The following is a 19,609-nucleotide window of genomic DNA, read 5'->3' as shown; positions in this document are numbered from 1 at the left end:
TAATTGGAATCTAAACCCAGAATCTTCAGAAATGTTGATCTTCCCAGATTTGTATCTCTGATGACTTGGCCTTTAAGCAAGCAGGTTTACAAAACAATACGTGCTCATGATAAAAGCTCAAACAGCACAGAAGGACACAGCAAAGGAAGACTCTCCCTCTTGCAAGCAGCAATCTACTAATCCCACCCACCAGAGGCCACCGATATTAACAGCTTCTTATGTAGCCACCCAAATATTAAAAAGGAGAGTATTTAAAACACACTGCTTTATACCTTTTTCACTTTATCTTAGGCATTCAAGGATAATGAGATATATTAACAGCACAGACTACTATGTAGGTCAGCTGTTCTTATTGATGAAGCGCATCACAAATACGTTATGCTTAAATGCCTCCATCACAGCATTCAATTTGAAGGTCAAATAACACAAAACACGTTGGAGAAACCAACATAATTCAACCAGAAGAAAATAACATTTCCTCTCCAAAAATTTACGGTGAGCTAAGCTGTGGCCAGAATCTAGCTCAAAAGTTTAGTTATTTTCATTTTCTTCACATAGAATGATAATTTTTATAGGAAGTTGAAGAAAAAATATTACTGCAATAAAATATTACCCCATTGGGTGGATACTCACCACATTCTGCTTTGTTGTTTCCTCTAGGGTCTGTATCACATACAACCTATTTCGACAGCGCATGCTGTGTATATCTTCATAGCGGATACCACCATATTTCTGCAAGAAATATGATTTCAGTGGATACTCATTCATAATAAACACCACTTCTCTTACAATTGAATTTCATCAGACTCAATTCTCAGAGGCCTTGGTTCTATTTCTAGTTATTTTCCTAACTTGTTCAGTGATGATGCAAATTTTCACCTCCCACATTTCAGTTTTTCTATATATTCACTGAAGAGAATTCCATGTACTATGTGTCTAGACTAAGTACAAGAACATTGACAAAAATTCTTAGTCTCTGAGAATAATTTTCACCTTTTCATATAGTGATAGATATTTAAAAGTAGTCATTATTTGTGAAAGCAAGTGAATATAGTTTCATTTAACGAAAAGCAAACTGAAGTAGAGGAGGCTATGTAACCTAGGAACAGTTCACAGAACTCATTTTTAAAACGAAGTTGGATTTTAATTAAATCTTTACTTGTATTATTATCTTACTCCTAATATATCACTAGAGATATAACTACAGTATTATTTTAAATATGCTATGTAATTGTATTTATGTCATAAAAAAATCTTACCTCATTTGACTCTCTAATCAAATCTGTAATATCCACTCTAACATGACTGCTTTTTTCATCACTCACATTGGAACCCTGCTGAACACTTGAAGGCAATGGGCTATCCTTATTAGTGACATTGTCAAAAAACCTATCCAAAAGTGATAGTAATACTTATTAGTGGAAGGAAAATGCAGAGAAAATGACAGCTAATTTCTCCCTAGTTAGTCAGAGGTTAATTTCAATTGAGAGGACAAGGGACAGTCTTACGAAGAAGTGAAATTTGAAAATGGTTGGGAATCAGGAGGACATGGCAGGGGGAATGGGATGGTGAAGAAATTATTTCAGGGACAGGGAGGAGAGCACGAAGGAAGCAAACAGGCTCAGAGAGCACTTAGCCCAGTAAGGATGGAATACAGCGTATGTAGAAGCATGTAAGGAGAAATAAATTAAGAAAGGTACATTCAGGGCTTAATATAGAATGCCAGAGTGTGGTGTTTATATTTTATGCTGTATATAATGGGATTTGAAATACCATTACAAAAGTTGCCCAATCAAATATTCCTTCATTTAGCATATACAAACATAGTGTGTATACAAATGCGCGCGCACACACACACACACACACACATAGAAACCCACACATGTGCTCCAATACAAAATAGCATTCATAGACAATGCACTAGGAAAATAAAGCTCAGCCTACCTGATGGAAACGTCCTGATAGTAGAACAATTTTCCCCACTGGATATTTAACATTCTTATCAACTACCCTTTCTCCCTCAAACTACTTTTACACAACAACACTTTATATTCAAACTGGGAGTATGAAAGTCCCAGCATACTGAATCAACAATATTAGTGTAAATGTGTATATAACCTAGTGGTTTACTTCCAAGTGATTTACTTTTGTCATATTCTATTTTAAAACAGAGCAGTGGACTTTAGGTCTAGCTTTTTCATTCAACTAGCTTTGTAGCCTTGGGCAAACTGTCTAAAGTTTCTAGGGCTCAGTTTCCTCATCTGTAAAATAAGGAGAATGAACAACATAATCTCAAAGGGGCTCTCCATATTTAAATGTTATAATTCTTACAGTACCTGTTTAAAGCTGTCACGGCTTCAGCATCATCTTTACATACTAGCAGTTTGTCTAAATTATAGTCAAGTATTGCCAATCCCAGCTGTAAAATGGCCTTTATTCCATCATAGAAGAAACAGTCCACCACATTCACCGCACTTTCAATAGGTAGCACACTAATAAAAAGTGTGAGGAACCATGAGAGAGAAACTGAGGAAAAGAATGTCATATCAGTCATGTATTCTGTCAGCTGGGGAAGGTGATCCCTGATAAGTTCTTCAAAGACTGCCTGATCCACCAAGGCACCTGGAAAACATAAAAAGAAGTTTAAAAATGAACTCCTTTCAAAGGGACATGTTTCCAATACCTTCCCGCTTCTATTAGTATGCTGATATATCTCATTTCCCTTACTTAAATTATGAACTTCTTCAGTACCTTTTCTATATGTCACACATTTATCTGCTAGCAGTGTCATGCATCAAGAAGCACTTGAGAAACTCAATTCAAATTCATTTGAACAGTTACTTATTGAATCTTTATTATGTGCAGAAACCTGTAATAGGTGCTATGAGAGATACACTAATTAATGAAATGGTCTTGTGTTAAAAGAGCTTAATATCTAGTAGAACTTAAGATAAATACACAAGTAACTATAACAAAAGGCAATACAATCAATGAGCTAGCTATGATACTGAAGGCTTATGAGGGTACAAAGGAGAGACCACCTATGGTTTTAAGGTAGGGGATCACAAATCTATAAATATTTGATGGCTGAAGGAAATATCATACAATTAAGAAACTAAGAACTTGATCCTTCTTTTGAAGCTTGCAAATACCTATACAATTCATATAAAGGTGAAGACTTAAAGCTCATTAAAATCTCTCTCTCATCAAGAAACTTAAAAATTTTTCAGTAGCTCTAGATGTTTCATATCACCATTGTTTTAGCAATACAGAGATAATAAACTTAAAATTTCTATTTTATTAAGAAATAGACCAGGTGCTTTATTTTTTAAAAAAGCAACATATGAAACAGTCTTTCCAATCATAGATTCAGTACAAAAAGCTCTTCTCTTGAGCATGTCAATGAATGTGACATTTTGATATTTCTTGCATTTTGTATATTTCAAAACCTAATTAATGTTTTTCCACTTGATAGGTAATTGGATAGACAAGAGACATATAAATTGTTTAGAAAAGAAACATTTGTTTGTATATGTCTATGTGTGTTTTTTTACCAATGATTCGACGATTAAAATAATCAGGTAACATTCGTTCACATACAGCAACCAGAAGCCAAAAAGCTTCTTCCTCTTTTGCATACAGAAGCAACACTGAAGTCAAAATGTTCATTGCCTAAAATTCAAAAGAAAAGAAAAAAATAAATGTTGTTTTGGTAATAATTACATTTCTTCTTCAAACAGTAATTTTCAGTAATAACAACTAGGAAAGTAATCATAGTGCAAACATGAGAACTCTGAGCCAGTCCAAAGCAAAACAAGGTGAAGTCAGGCTAACACTTGCTGATCAGTTATTTCATACAGCAAATTCAAGGAAAATGAAGCAGTAACATCATAAATATAGAAAATAATAAGTAAAACTTCTCTAATTTACACTAATTTCAACAAGTGAAAAATCTTAATTATCACAAATCTGGAAAAAAAGACATAATTTTCAAGGATGTACTCAAATTGAAGAAACAAACTTCACCTGTATTTTCAACTGTCTACAGAAGAACACCCCTAAGATGTCAATCATCCTCAATTGTGTCCAAAACTAAACATCTTCTTTCCCCTATTAAATAGGATTCTCTTCTTTGCTACCCTAATTTTTGATCAGGCTAGAAATCCTTTGTCTGCCACATCCAATTTGTCTTCATGTCCTCTCCATTCCCACTACCACCCTAACTTTCTCCTTCTTCTAACCTATCCTGAGTACAAATGTCAGATCACTACTTTTATACACCATTTGGCCATAGCCCTTATTATAAAGGTAAAAAATACAGAATTTGGAAATAATGGATGTGTGTGAAGAAAAATCTCCTGTACCCTACCTACCCAGAGACTACCACTGTTAACAAGCTGATGTATTTTTTTGTGGGTTTTTTTCTCCCTTCCCTTTTCCCCTTCAAAAATTTGGACCAAATTGTACATTAAAGGTTTTTTTTTGGTTTTTTTTTCTTAAGATTTTATTTTTTTTCCTTTTTCTCCCCAAAGCCGCCCAGTACATAGTTGTATATTCTTAGTTGTGGGTTCTTCTAGTTGTGGCATGTGGGACGCTGCCTCAGCGTGGTTTGCCGAGCAGTGCCATGTCTGCGCCCAGGATTCAAACCAACGAAACACTGGGCCACCTGCAGCAGAGCACGCGAACTTAACCACTCAACCATGGGGCCAGCCCCTACATTAAAGTTTTATTTTTTCACTTAGTATCATATTTTACATTTCCAATGCCATTAAATATTTCTTCTAAAAAGAGTATTTTTAATGACTGTAAAATAATCTAATAAGTTGAACATACTACAAATTATTTAACCTATTTAACCATTCTACTATTATTGGACATCTAGGTCGAGTCCAATTTTTCACTATTATATATAACACTGCAGTGAATATTTTTGTATATAAATCTTTATCGAGGTGTTTTACTATTTTCTCAGGATACACAGAAATGAAATTATTTGGTCAAAGGATATTATTTTTAAATGACTTAATATTATTGCCAAATGGTATTTCAGAAAGATTGTACCAATTTATATTTCTGACTAATAGTATTTGGAGGTTTATTTCACTGCTTCTTTGTCAATACTAAGAATTAGAATAATTATAATTGTCTTTGCTGATTTGTTACAGAAAATGGCATCTGATGGTTTTAATTTGAATTTCTTTGAGGTTGAACTTTCTTTTTTTAGGCTTTATTATCAATTTGTGTTGTTTGTTTTGTGACTAATCTTTTCATGTCCGTTGTTCATTTTTGTATTTTAATACTTTTCTTATAAATTTGTATATTAAGAATGTCAATTCTTTGTGAGATCTGGCACAATGTTTGACCTCGAGCTCAATTTTTACTCCATCACATTCCTGTTCAAGAAGCCATAATGGGAGGGGGTGTCAGTGAAAATGGGAGAGAAAGCCCCTCTGAAAATGCTCTCCTTTATAAAAGCAACAAGAACACTGGCAAAAAATTGTCAGAATCAATTTTTCAAACTCTGAAAATTAACCAAAAGCTTATAGCAACTCAGGAAGCATTTATTTAATAAAATGGCTGAATCTCAGTAAAAAAGTGAGCTCTGTGGCATTTTAAATTGCCCTATCCCCATCCCCACTCCTCAGCTTTATAAACAGTTGCCTTAAAAACTAACACTCAGCAATCATGGTTGAAGACCAGCACCAGGCAGCCACCAGAGGGAACAGAAAGGGCTTGTAGCTCCTTCAAAGGCCCATTTTCAGAAAATTGTCATTATTTGACCTATCTGTTGGTTCCCTGGAAGACCCCACTTACAAGGCTGTCTTTATTTGACCCGACACAGAGCTCACTCAAGGCAAACAGCCTTCTCCCCAGAGTGTTCCTTGAAAACACTCAGAGGCAGTTGTTGAACATGTGGTTGCCTGAGGCAGTGAATAACAGCTGGGCCAAACAATAGGTTAATAAAGGGCTAAAATGAAAAGCTGGGGAATGAATTATACAAAGGGGACTTTGAAAAGCTCTGACATATTCCTGGGAATCTAGAAGGCCATGTGCATGATATGGCTTTATGCATACCAGAGCTGTATATATGCTCAGGAAAGAACAGAAAATGCCCTAAGCTCTCACCTCTGGCTAATCTTGAGGCTCTGCTCAAGCAGGAAGTGGTAGAGAATAGAAAAACATGGGGAAAAATCAACAAAATCAAAAGTTGGTTCTTTGAAAAGATAAAAAAGATTTAAGAAAACTGAAACACCTTTTGGTAGCCTAACCAAAAAGACAACAAACAGAGAAAGAGGGGGAGAGAGAGAGAGAGCTCAAATTATTAAAATCAGGAAATAGAGAATATTACTACCAACCTTAACAGAAATAAAAAGCATTATAAGGGAATATGATGAACAACTGTATGCTAACAAATTAGATAACCTAGATAAATGGGACAAATTCCAAAAAAAAAATAACTATGGAGACCAACTCAAGAAGAAATAGAAAAATCTGACTAGACCTATAACAGGTAAAGAGATTGAATTAGTAATGACAAAACTTCCCACAAAGAAAACTCTAGGAACAGATGGCTTCACTAGCAAATTCTACCAAATATTTAAAGAAGAATTAATACCAATCCTTCATAAACTCTTCAAAAAATAGGAGAGGAGGAAACACTAACCAGCTCATTCTACGAGGCTCTGATAACAAAACCAGATAAAGACATCACAAGAAGACTATGTGTCAATATATTTTATGAATATAAATGCAAAAATCCTAAACAATCCAGTAATATATAAAAAAAAATTAGCCGGCCTGGTGGCGCGGTGGTTAAGTTCACACATTCTGCTTCCGTGGCCTGGGGTTCGCCAGTTTGGATCCCAAGCAGTGTTGGCATGCCATGTTATGGTAGGTGTTCCACATATAAAGTAGAGGAAGATGGGCATGGATGTTAGCTCAGGGCCGGTCTTTCTTAGCAAAAAGAGGAGGATTGGCAGCAGTTAGCTCAGGGCTAATCTTCCTCAAAAAAAAAAAATTACACACCAAGACACAGTGAGATTTATCCTGAGAATACAAGAGTGGTTCAACATTTGAAAATCAATCAACACAATACACAATATTAATAAAGGGAAAAAATCCCATGATTATGTCAATAGACACAGAAAAAGTGGGTGACAAAATCCAACACCTTTCATGACAAAAACACTCAACAAACTAGGAATATAAGGGAACTTCCTCAACCTGATGAAGAGAATCTACAACCCTCCACACCTAACCTCATACTTAATGATGCAAGACCAATTGCTTACCCCTTAGATAAATAACACGACAAGAACATGCATTTTCAGTATTGCTCTTCAACACTAAACTGAAGGTTCTAGCCATATCAATTAGGCAAGAAAAAGAAAAAAGGCATCTAGATTGGAATAGAAGAAGTAAAAACATCACTATTCAGATTCCATGACTTGTATATAGAAAGTCTTAGGGAATTCACAAAAAAATCTACTAGAACTAACAGGCTCAGCAAGGTTGCAGTATACAAGATTAATATATACAAAAATCAATTGTATTTCTATATATTGGCAATGAACAACCCAAAAATAAAATCAAGAAAACAATTCCATTAACTATCAAATAAAATATAATATCAAATAGAATAAAATATTCTAATATCAAATAATAGAATAAATAAAATATCAAACAAGATAAAGAATATCAAAATATCAAAAAGAATAAAATACTTAGAAATAAAATTAACAAAGGAAGAACCAAGCTTACACACTGGAAACTATAAAACAACCTTGAACGAAATTTAAAAAGAACCAAATAAATGGAAAAGAAAGACATCCTGCATTCATGGATTGCAAGACAATCTTGTTAATATACAGTATTCCCCAAGTTGATCTACAGATTCTATGCAATGACTATCAAAATCTCAGCTGGCTTTTTCTTTTTTTTTTTCAGAAATTGACAAGCTGATTCTAAAATTCATATGGAAATGCAAGGGACCCAAAAATAATCTTGGAAAAGAATAAAATTAAAGGATTCACATTTCCTGTACTCAGAACTTACTACATGACTATAGTAAAAAAGACAGAGTCGGGGCTGGCCCTGTGGCTGAGTGGTTAAGTTTGCGTGCTCTGCTTCAGCAGCGCAGGGTTTTGTGGGTTCGGATCCCGGGCATGGACATGGCACCGCTCATCAAGCCATGCTGAGGCAGCATCCCACATAGCACAACCAGAAGGACCTACAACTAGTATATATGACTATGTACTGGGGGGCTTTGGGGAGAAGAAGGAGAGGAAAAAAAAGAAGATTGACAACAGATGTTAGCTCAGGTGCCAATCTTTAAAAAAAGGGTATCTCTTAAAAAAAAAAAACAACAGTGTGATACTGGCATAAGAACAGAAATATAAATTAATGGAATAGAATTGTGAGTCCAGAAACAGCCCCTGACATTTACGATCAATTGATTTTCAACAAGGATGCCAAAGCAATTCAATGAGTGAAACAATGGTTTTTTCAACAAATGGCACTGGGACAACTGGTTATCTACAAGTAAAAGAATGAAGCTGGACCCCTTCCATAGAGTATACACAAAAATTAACAGGAAATGGCTGAGAGGCCTAAATTTAAGCATTAAAACTATGAAACTCTTAAAAGACAATATAGGAGTAAATCTTTTTGACCTTGGATTAAGCAATAGCTACCTAGATATGACATCAAAAGCACACACAACAAAAGAAAAATAGATAAATTGGACTACATAAAAATTAAAACTATTATGCTTCAAAGAACATCATCAAGAAAGTGAAAAGACAACCCACATAATAGGAGAACAGTTTTGCAAATGTTATATATTATAAGGGATTTGTATCCAAAATATATAAAGAACCATTGCAACTCAACAATAACAAGATAAATAACCCAATTTTAAAAATGGGCAAAGAGGGGTCTGGCCCCATGGCCTAGTGGTTAAGTCCAGTGTGCTCTACTTCAGTGGCCCAGGCTCAGTTCCCAGGCATGGATCTATACCACTCGTCAGTGGCCATGCTGTGGCAGTGACCCACATATAAAGGGGAGGAAGACTGGCACCGATGTTAACTCAGGGCTGATCTTCCTCAAGCAAAAAAAGAGGGAGATTTGCAACAGATGTCAGTTCAGGGCAAATCTTCCTCAGCAAAAAAAATAAAATAAAAAATAAATAAAAATGGGCAAAGAATTTGAATAGACATTTCTCCTAAGAAGATATACAAATGGCCAATAAACATATTAGGGAAATGCAAATCAAAACCACAATGAGATACCACTTCATATTCAGTAGGATGGCTATGTAGGGGATCAGAACTGGCCACCCTGACATATGTCTCTTTGGCTTATTGTTAAGAACAAAAGACTCCAAAACAAACTTTGACCTTCCCCCTCTAACTGCCTAAAAGAGTTTAAGATAAAAGCCCTGTGTCCAGGACAGGCCATCATCATAGATAACTCTGGGTTTCGGTAGATTGTGAGGATCCTTGCTAAGCCCATTTTTTTTTTTTATTAATGTTATGATAGATTACAACCTTGTGAGATTTCAGTTGTACATTATTGTTAGTCATGTTGTGGGTACACCACTTCCCCCTTTGTGCCCTCCCCCCACCCCCCCTTTTCCCTGGTAACCACCGATCAGATCTCCTTGTCAATATATTAACTTCCACCTATGAGTGGAGTCATATAGAGTTCGTCTTTCTCTGACTGGGCTAAGCCCATTTTTATCAAAGTTTTATCTACCAAACATTTGCTTTTCCATTTCCATGTGAATTGCCTTCCTCCTCTTTGAAGTCTCAAACCATTACCCCTAACATCCTCCTTTGTATTTAGCTGAAGATGGTATTTAAGGGGACAGCCTCAGCCATTCTGGCTGAGTTCCTCAGTTTTCCTGGGTTTTTCCCATGTATACATGTTATAAAGCTTTGTTTGATTTTCTCCTCTTATTCTGTCTCATGTCAATTTAATTCATAGACCAGCCAGAAGGACATAGAGGGCAGAGGAATTGTCTTCCTCCCATACAGTTAGGCAACTTGAACAGGATAAAAGTTAATTGGCTGGACACTGCTCACTCCTGGACTACTGCAGCTGAGAGATCCTGGACCCCTGACAAGACCCAGCAGGAGATAAGACTTCTTACCACATTAGTCTCCTGGATCTCTGCCAGCTGGGTCCAATGGAAGCAAGAATGGTGAGTTTTGTTTCCTTTTCTAAATTTAGATTAGGAGGACAAAATACTGGTGAAGCTAGACTCAGTGACTCTAGGAAATCTGGTTTGAGTACTCATTGGTTAATTGACCCTTTTCCTCCCAGAGATGGTCACTATTTTTCCTTGTCTCTGTCTTCTGTGTCATTTGTCATAAAAAGGAAAAACCATAAGGCAAGACAGAGGCATCTCTATAAGCCTGTTGTCTTTGCCAGTCCCGCATTAAATGTTGCAGTGGGTTATGAGTGGTTTTTTTTGTCTTGTTCTATGTCTTGAGAATGTGGCTTTGTGACCATTTTGGTCTCTGCCATCTGGAGGATGCACGTACTGGCATGCATCTTGCTGGCCAGTCGAATAGACTGGGGTTCCAAGACACTCTCTCCTTGTCCAGCTATGTCAGCTCTCAAGTGAGTTTGTCATAAGCGATCCCAACTGCTTTCATTAGGGGCCTTTGTCATTTCAACTTTCGTTGCTTCTTAGTACACTCTGCCTGTGCAATGAAGGCCTTTGCTTTCTTAGACTATTTTTGGGACCGAACTTTCTGGATCTGTTTTGGTGATGCCTCTTGCCTCCATGGTTAAGCTTATTGGTGTGAGTCACTGTTAAGATTCTACTCGTCAATATGGCCAGATATGGATCATTTAAATTGGAAAAACTTCTGGGGGCTGGCCCCATGGCCTACTGGTTAAGTTTGGTGCCTTCTGCTTCACCAGCCCAGGTTCATATACCAGGTGTGGACCTACATCACTTGTCAGTGGCCATTCTGTGGCAGTGACCCACATACAAAATAGCAGAAGATTGGCACAGATGTTAGCACAATGTAAATCTTCCTCAAGCAAAAAGAGGAAGATTGGCAACAGATGTTAGCTCAGGGCAAATATTCCTCAGAAAAATAAAATAAAAAAATTGGAACAACTTCTAAATTAGAAAAAAAAACTTTTTGATGGCTCTTGTCATAATTGTTTTATTGGTACCTATAACAAGGCCAAATTAAAAAAGGAAGTACAAAAAAATAATGACTAGCCTTAAGACCCTGACTTGGGCTACAATTGAACTGAGAAAATGTAAAAGTATAGATGTTGATAAGATTATAAAGGTTGGAATGCTTGAGTTAATTTTATATAAAGAGATTATATCAACTTTGCCTGAGTATGTTTTAAAATGTCTGACTGGGAATGCTTCCCTTATCCAAAATAATAAGACCATGACCCATTGATAAAGTCCTTATAAAAACTACAATTAGAGGTATAAGTGTTGATGAAATTTTGTAGAAAACCTGATATATTTACGGACTTTAGGTAAAGTGATTGTATCTCTTTTTGGCTGATTATATTACAGATTGTATTGTGGGGACAGACATTGTGTCTCACTGGGGGACGTTTCCCCTGCCTAATTGTAAAACAGCATATAAATCTGCCCTTCAGACAATGTTAATTAAACATGCTTAAGGGAAGTTAATAGGGTTGCCTGATCACACACTGTATGAGGTAAAAACTAGAGGCTAATACCAGGTGCTAATAAATAGGATAATATAAGACACCAATCCCCCCAAGGCAAATTGGTCTAGGGTTAAATTCTACAGTTAAAAGAAAAGGGAATCTTTGTTAAATGCTTTGTGCAGACTTTGTAAAGGTGCAATACGTCATCCTGAAGTTTTAGAACATAAAAATATTTAATGCACCTCAAGTCAATAAAATTCCCCTGATATAAAAAAAGCAATTGGAAAAATGTAGCTGGAAGGGTGGGTCAAACTCTTTTTGTCATTCAAACTGTAATCCAGTTCTTAGGGGAACTGGAAGCAATTGTCTTGCAAATCTCTGCAAGGCTGGAAGCATGGCTCTAGAAAGCAATTCAAAGTTCACTTGTCCTTTGGCAATCCCAAAGCCTCCTCTGTTCCTCTCAAAATGCTCCTAGGTATTAACTGAGATAAAAGATTGAGACACAAGAAACTGATAATGCAAATATGCCCAAAAACACCATCTTGAAGAAAGCTTTACTGCTTTCTCTGCCTTTATGATGCAGATTTTCTACTCCCATCTTCTCTAGGACCTGAGAACCATTCGCTGAGATGCAAATGTTTCTCAAAAACTAGTGAGTTTTATATTGCAACTGATTCATAACAAAAATTTAACTAAAGCTATAAGGTCTCTGTGTCTACCTGTGTGTTCACGTATGTCTATATGTATATGTTGTAAATGTGAGATATTTTTCTACCTCCAGATGGCATGGCCAAAATTAAGAGCTCTGTCTAGTTGGCTTAAAGTAAGCACTTACAGAAATTATTTCTAAATGTAAAAGAAACTATCCCAAATGTCTTTCAAGATAAGGTGATATGAAATAAGCCTTGGTGAATGAAAGCTTAAGTTTGTTGGTTTGACTAAAATAGACATGTCCTCATGCTTATCAGCATTGGACACGACGTAGACATGCAGCCTGGGTTCACTAGTGAAATAAACTCATGTTATCCCTGTTACAAATCTGTCAACAAAAATAGCTTAAAATGACAGCTAATTTTGACTAAAGTCTCATGAAGTTTTCGTGGGTTATCTAAAGATAACTGTTGGGAACAAATGATTTAGATGTAAGTGAAATAAGAGTTTATGGGTAAACTTTTAACAATAATTATAGTTTATGGCATGTATATATAAAATAACTTCCAAAATCTCTTTAGTAAATTAAAACTTCGAAGTTTTGCTCAATTAAATTGAATGGTGGAAAATTCATACAATATCTGTTATTTCTAAATTAATTAAAATATTAGACACTAATTATTAAATATAAGTTTTCTACTCAGCTTCTTAGTACAAAAAAACTAAAAAGTGATTGGGTCTATTAGTAAACATCTCTTGTATTTATTGAAAGATTATACTATGAAGTAACATGTTTCTAGAAATTATGAAAAGTGTTTATAAATTTTACAAGCCACAGAATGCTAATTTAAAAGACAGTCTATGATTGCTTACTTCTTAGTTTTCACTAAAATTAAGGTCAGAAGGGTTAGAGATTTAAATTAATATATGTGATTAAAATTACTAAAAATTAATAAGGGAAATATCTTTGTATTGAAGGAAAGTAAAATATGTATTCAGTAAAGAAGGTATAAAAAATGGAAATATTTTTGTTTGTTTGGTTAAGAAAGATAAATTTGTCCTAAAGTACTAGAAGGGAAGAAAAAAGGCATGGGACAAATTCCGAATGTAAAAAAAAGTTATAGAAGGTTTGTAGAGGAGGAACTCCGAGGAAAGAGTTGTACATGGTCAACCTGGCTAAAAAAATTTTTTTTAAAGACTGGCACTGGAGCTAACATCTGTGGCCAATCTTCTTGTTTTTTTCCTTCTTTTTATTCCCAAAGCCCCCCAGTACATAGTTGTATATTCTAGTTGTAGGTCCTTCTGGTTGTGCTATGTGGGGATGCAACCTCAACATGGCTTGATGAGCAGTGCCATGTCCATGCCCAGGATCCAAACTGGCAAAACCCTGGGCCGCTGAAGAGGAGCCTGTGAACTTAACCGCTCAGCCACAGGGCTGGCCCCCAAGTTGGCTAAAATTAAAATGAATTTAATTAAATAAATGACTTTTAATATCAAAAGTAAGCTAGTACAAAATTAGAATTTGTTTTTTTCCCCTCTCCTAAAAGGATAATTTTCTTAAACTTTTAGTTTGCTCTGGATAAAGAGATTATAAAAGGCTTTTTCTTTGATTTTATGCTTTATCAAAATAAATTTCCTGTATTATCAGGTCTTTAATCAAAGGTACTAAGGTTTTTCTTACAGCTATTTAATCTACATTCAACTAAAAATCTTTAATTGTCACCGTGGTTAAATGGATAACTAAGCATTGTTTCATACAGACCTATGAAATTTGTGGGTAAATGTTATTAATATAAGTGTTTAAAAAATTATATAACATTCCTAAAATTCTGCTCTGTCTTGGTTATCAGTCATAATTCTAGTTATTACCTTAAAGTATTGTATGTCATAAAAATAACCAAGTTTCTCTGTCAATTGTCATCTTTAAGTCTTTTGTCATTAACAGACAGTTATTGTTTTACTCTGATGCTTTTGCAAATATGTTTTCATCTTTGGAAAGATTCATTGAGAGGACTCTGACACTTCCTCTAGAATACAGGATTCTGATAAATTTTTAGATCATAAAACTGGGCAAAAAATTACAGAACTCTAAGAGAGAAACTGATAACTTCATAAAACTGCTATCAGAAGATCAGGATCAAGAGTTGATTACATGGGGATGAATAAACTGATGAGAATGATCTGAATTTTTATGACTTTTCTTTAAAATATTGCTGATTTTTAATGTCTTGCTTTTCCAGATTAAAAAGAAAAGAAAACAAAAAACTTCTTTTTCCTCTTAAGCTAACTATAACTTGTAACAATTTGGTAAGTTGTACATTTCTAAACAGAATTGAAACATTTATCTTTTTCTCCCTACCTGATCCCTCCAGAATTTAAAAACTCTTAGCAAGTAAATATTTTTATTTTCATGGCAATATAGTTATATACATAAGTTCAATAAGAATCTGTTCTCCTTATAACAGGACACAACTGAAATCTTCAGTTATACTACCAAAGATTTGACTGGAATGAAATATTTGAGAGAAACAGGCATAAACTCAGATATGACCAGACAGCTTTTGAAAAACAAAGATTGGACTTTATGAAATAAAGCCCCTTGGAAATATTGGCCTGGTAGCTTGCTTACAGGGTTTCTATCCACCTTACCAGGTGAGTAAAGAAGGTCACTTCTCTGACAGGTGCAAGAAACCTCAGAATATTTTGGGAAACCTCAAGAGAAGAAAAAAATTCACCAAAATCTATAGGTATGACAGATGAATTCTGACAAGTCTTTGGTTTGGTTTTCTTGGCCTCAAGAGGCCTATAAAGTTCAATCTGATATTCCTTATGAAATGTTGCAACAAAACAGATTTAAAGCTTCCTATGTGATCAATTGCTATTCTTGTTGTACTTATGTAAATAATTGGGCCAAGTTTATTGAAACTAGACTAATTTTTCCAACCAATGAGTCTTAATTTAGCTATCTTTGGTAAAAATGAGGGTGATTTTAGAGAAAAAAATATGTTTCAGAAAAAATATAACACACAATTGTGGATATTAGATTCTAGTTCTCTTAATTGTCTTTGAGATTTTTGTTTTCTACTTGTAAAGTGGACTGGATCCTGAATTCTTCTAGTTTCCTGAAATATCTGACTACAAATCTCCAAACTAATGTTTTCAATTTTTTCCATCATTTTCATTTGAAATCACTGAGAACTAAAACCACCCTTGTTCCTAAAGCCCTGCAAAATAAAGCTGGATAAGTTGATATAAACTTGAGATCACAAAAATAGTATGCCTGTTGCTATGTAAGCCACTCAAAAGGATACCTGAACACCAAGTGACACCATCAGAGACATTTCAAGCTGCAAAAGCTGCTTCAATCCTGACATTTAAAAATCTTGACAGACTGTTCCCAGGGCTCAGAATCTGGTTTATAGTTTTCTCCACGCATTAACCTTGTTTCCCTTTTTGTTTCCATAGAAATGCTTCTTGTTAAATACCTGATTGCTTACTTAAACAATATAGGCTTAACTTTGGGAGCCCACCTGCACCACCATCTCCTAAATGAATTTAACTGGAGTGATCTACCAACTCAGCTTCTAGACTATGAAACTTCTTAAAGTTTCAAAGGTGGGATTGTGGGGGATCAGAATTGGCTACCCCAACATTTTGGCTTGATTATTTTTAAGGACAAAAGACTCTGAAACAAACTTTGACCTTCCCCAACAACTGCTTCAAAGAATTTAAGATAAAAGGCCTGGGGGCCGGTCCAGTGGCACAGCAGTTAAGTGCGCACATTCTGCTTCTTGGTGGCCCATGGTTTGCCAGTTCAGATCTTGGATGCGGACATGGCACTGATTGGCACACCATGCTGTGGTAGGCGCCCCACATATAAAGTAGAGGAAGATGGGCACAGATGTTAGCTCAGTGCCAGGTTGCCTCAGCAAAAAAGAGGAGGACTGGCAGTAGTTAGCTCAGGGTTAATCTTCCTCAAAAAAAAAAAAAAAAGAAAAAGATAAAAGGCCTGTCCTCAGGACAGGCCATCATCATAGATGACTCTGGGTATTGGTAAATGGTGACAGTACTTGCTAAGCCCATTCTTATCTAAGTAATGTCTATTAATCATTTGCTTTTCCATTTCCTTGTGAATTGCCTTCCTCCCCTTTGAAGTCCCAAACCACTATGCTCAACATCCTTCTTTGTCATTAGCTGCAGATGGTATTTAAGTTGACAGCCTCAGCCATTCTGGCTGAGTTCCTCAGTTTTCCTGGGTTTCTCCCACATATACATGTTACAAAGCTTTGTTTGATTTTCTCCTGTTATTCTGTCTCATGTCAATTTAATTTCTAGACCAGCTAGGAGGACCTAGAGGGTAGGGGAATTGTCTTCCTCCCTTACAGATATAATCAAGAGAGACAATAAGAAGTGTAATCGAGGATTTGGAGAAATTAGAACCCTTATACATTGCTGGTGGGAATATAAAATGGTGCAGTCTCTTTGAAAAATATTTTGGCAGTGCCCCAAAATGTTAAACATAGAGTTTCCATATAACTCAGCAATTCTACTTCTAGATATATATCCAAAAAATTAAAACCAATGTTTACACAAATAGCTGTACATGAATATCCACAGCAGCAATATTTGTAACAGACAAGACATGGAAACAACCCAAAAAACCCATCAACTGTTGAATAAACAAAATGTGATATATCCATACAATGGAATATTACTCAGCTCTAACAAGAAACGAAGTACTAACACATGCTACAACATGGACCTTGAAAACAATATGCTAAGTTAAAGAAGGCAGACATAAAAGACTACATATTGTATCATGCCACTTAGATAAAATGTCCACAATAGGCAAATCCATAGGGACAGAAAAGCAGAGTGACTGCCCAGGGTTGTGGGTAGGGAGAAATGGGGAATAACTGCTAATATATATGGGGCTTCTTTTTGGGGTGATAAAAGTGCCTGGAATTCGATACTGATGATGGTTGCATGACTTTGCACATTTAATAAAAAACACTAAGGGGCAAATTTTGTGGTATGTGAGTTATATTTCTAGAGGGAAGGGATGGGAAGGGAAGGGGGCAGGGGGGAGTGGAGGGGGAGAAGAGGAGAGGGGAGGGGGGAGGAGGGGGGGGAAGGGAGGGGAGGGAAGGAAGATAGATCTGATAGATGGAAGGAAAGGAGGCAGGGAGGGGGGAAGGAAGGAAAGATAAATAAAGCAAGCTAGTCAGCTAGCCATAATGAGTCAGTATGGCTCACATGGGTTTTTGATCAAAAGTAATAAAACTTGTTTACCATATTAAATTCAAACTCTTCCTAGGCTTGAAAGAGTCTCTATGACCTTGTCCCACACAAACTTATTTACTTCTTGATTGCAACATGAACCTAGCGAGTCTGATCTCCATGGAAGGCTTATTGTTGCCTGAACGGTGTTGTTTACATTGTTACCTCAACTCGGATTAACTTTCCTCTGGTCTTCCATGTTTCTAACTTTGCTCTTAGCTTTTAGAAGTCAAAATCAAGCACTGCCTACTTTGAAGCTGCCTCTAAACTACTGCAAATAGATAATATTGCAGGCAGGCTCTGTGACTGTAAGCTCTTTGAGAAAAGATGCATTATGCTTCTTTTGTACCTTTCAGAGATGCTAAAATATGCGAAATACTTGTCATTTAGATGATCCATTCACTTAAATTGCTTTTCAAAAAAAATTCCCTATTGTTAAATTTCTACTGATAGATAGGATTTATATGTAATTATTATGGGTGCTCAACCCATTATAAATGAATGTGTGGTGAGGAGAGTACTAGTTATCCACCATAATCCAATCTCCCCTTCTTCCATAGTCTCTGGATGTATGTATGCTCAGCTACACTACATTTTGCAGATTTCTTTGTGAATAGATGTGGCCCTGAGACCAAGATCCTTCAATAGAATGTGGATGAAGTAATCTGTGCACCTTCCAGGTCTAGCTGATAAAATCTCCCACAATTGTTTCTCCATGCTTTCTTCTCCATCCTGTGAATAGTAATGGCAATGAAAGAGCACCTTGGAAACCATGTTTTGCAGATGACAGAGCCTGCTGTCAGCCTACGTCTCAGAATAATCTCATGGAGGAGAGCTGCCTACTGACTTGAATACTCGCCCTCCTCGGTTTATTCCTTTAAGTAAAATTCTATTGTGTTTGAGTTCTTACCTGTTTGACATTATATTTGTGTTAGCGGTCTATCATACACCAGGAGTGTGCTCCTAAAGGACTCTTTTTTAATGATTCCTCCACTGCCTACAAAATAAAATTCAAACTCCTGGCCTATCCCAATCTACCTTATTGATTTTTTTCTCCAACTATTCACTTCATTCACCCTACACTTCTATACAGAACATGGGCCTATATACATTCCACATTTACCTCTGTCTGTGTTTGGTTACACTGATCCCTTCACCTGGAATGTTTTTTCATTCCCTCTCCATACATCCAAAATTCACCAATTTTTCGAAACCTACAAATACTAGCTCTTCCATGAAGCCTCTGATTCCTCCAGATGAAAATAATTTATCCCTATTGTAAATCCTGAGGGGACTTTCTATTTCTCTAAAAATTTTTCTCATTTGTTTTTTATTTGCTAATGAATATGTTTTAATACTGTCGGGGATCAGAATTTGCCACCTCAACATGTGTGTCTTTGGCATGAGGATTATATTTGGCTGGTTATTTTTGTAAAAACTGCAGACATGGAAAAAGCTCTGAAAACCAAGCAGAAGTTACCCTTTGTAAGAGATATTTACATTTGTAAGGGAAATATCCATTTGTAAGGATATCTGCCTCTCTGTACCAGGAAGAGGTGGATGACTTTATCTCTAGAAACTCTTATCAATGTGGAAGGCAAGGACTTAAATCTGTACAATAAGCTTACTCTTGTATACTGTGCTTCTCTGGTAATCTCCAGTAACTGACTCCTGCCACTCCCAACATCCTCCTTTGTCTTTAGCTGAAGATAGTATTTAAGGTAGCGACCTCAGCCATTCTGGCAAGTTGCTCAGTTTTTTCTGGGTTTCCTCCATGTATACATGTTATAAAGCTTGGTTAGATTTTCTCTTGTTATTCTGTCTCAAGTCAATTTAATTGGTAGCCCAGCTAGAAGGACCTAGAGGTCTTGTCTTCCTGCCCTACAATACCTACGAGTCTATATACTTTTAAGGGCAGGATTCTTATCTGATTCACCTTTATACAGTCTTAAGCAACTAGCACAGTATCTCTTACAGAGCAGGAATTCAATAAATCTTTGTTAAATGTAAAAGAAAAATG

General features: G+C 36.0%; 1 protein-coding gene across 2 annotated transcripts in view; it reads right to left on the bottom strand.

Annotated features, from left to right (window-relative positions):
• Positions 1-19,609, bottom strand: part of TBC1D8B (TBC1 domain family member 8B) — a 67,677-nt gene that overhangs the window by 13,999 nt on the left and 34,069 nt on the right. For both annotated transcript variants that reach the window (XM_070606144.1, XM_070606145.1), the window contains exons 11-14: positions 3,555-3,672; positions 2,337-2,622; positions 1,260-1,389; positions 634-732 (exon numbers count right to left, since the gene is read on the bottom strand). In XM_070606144.1, coding sequence (XP_070462245.1) covers positions 634-732; positions 1,260-1,389; positions 2,337-2,622; positions 3,555-3,672 — 633 coding nt within the window. The remainder of the gene's footprint in view (positions 1-633; positions 733-1,259; positions 1,390-2,336; positions 2,623-3,554; positions 3,673-19,609) is intronic.

This window comes from Equus przewalskii, chromosome X, assembly GCF_037783145.1.
Source record: "Equus przewalskii isolate Varuska chromosome X, EquPr2, whole genome shotgun sequence".
In the NCBI taxonomy this organism is placed as follows: domain Eukaryota; kingdom Metazoa; phylum Chordata; class Mammalia; order Perissodactyla; family Equidae; genus Equus; species Equus przewalskii.
The sequence above is the reverse complement of the archived record's forward strand: the minus strand, read 5'-3'. Positions and strand labels throughout refer to the sequence as shown.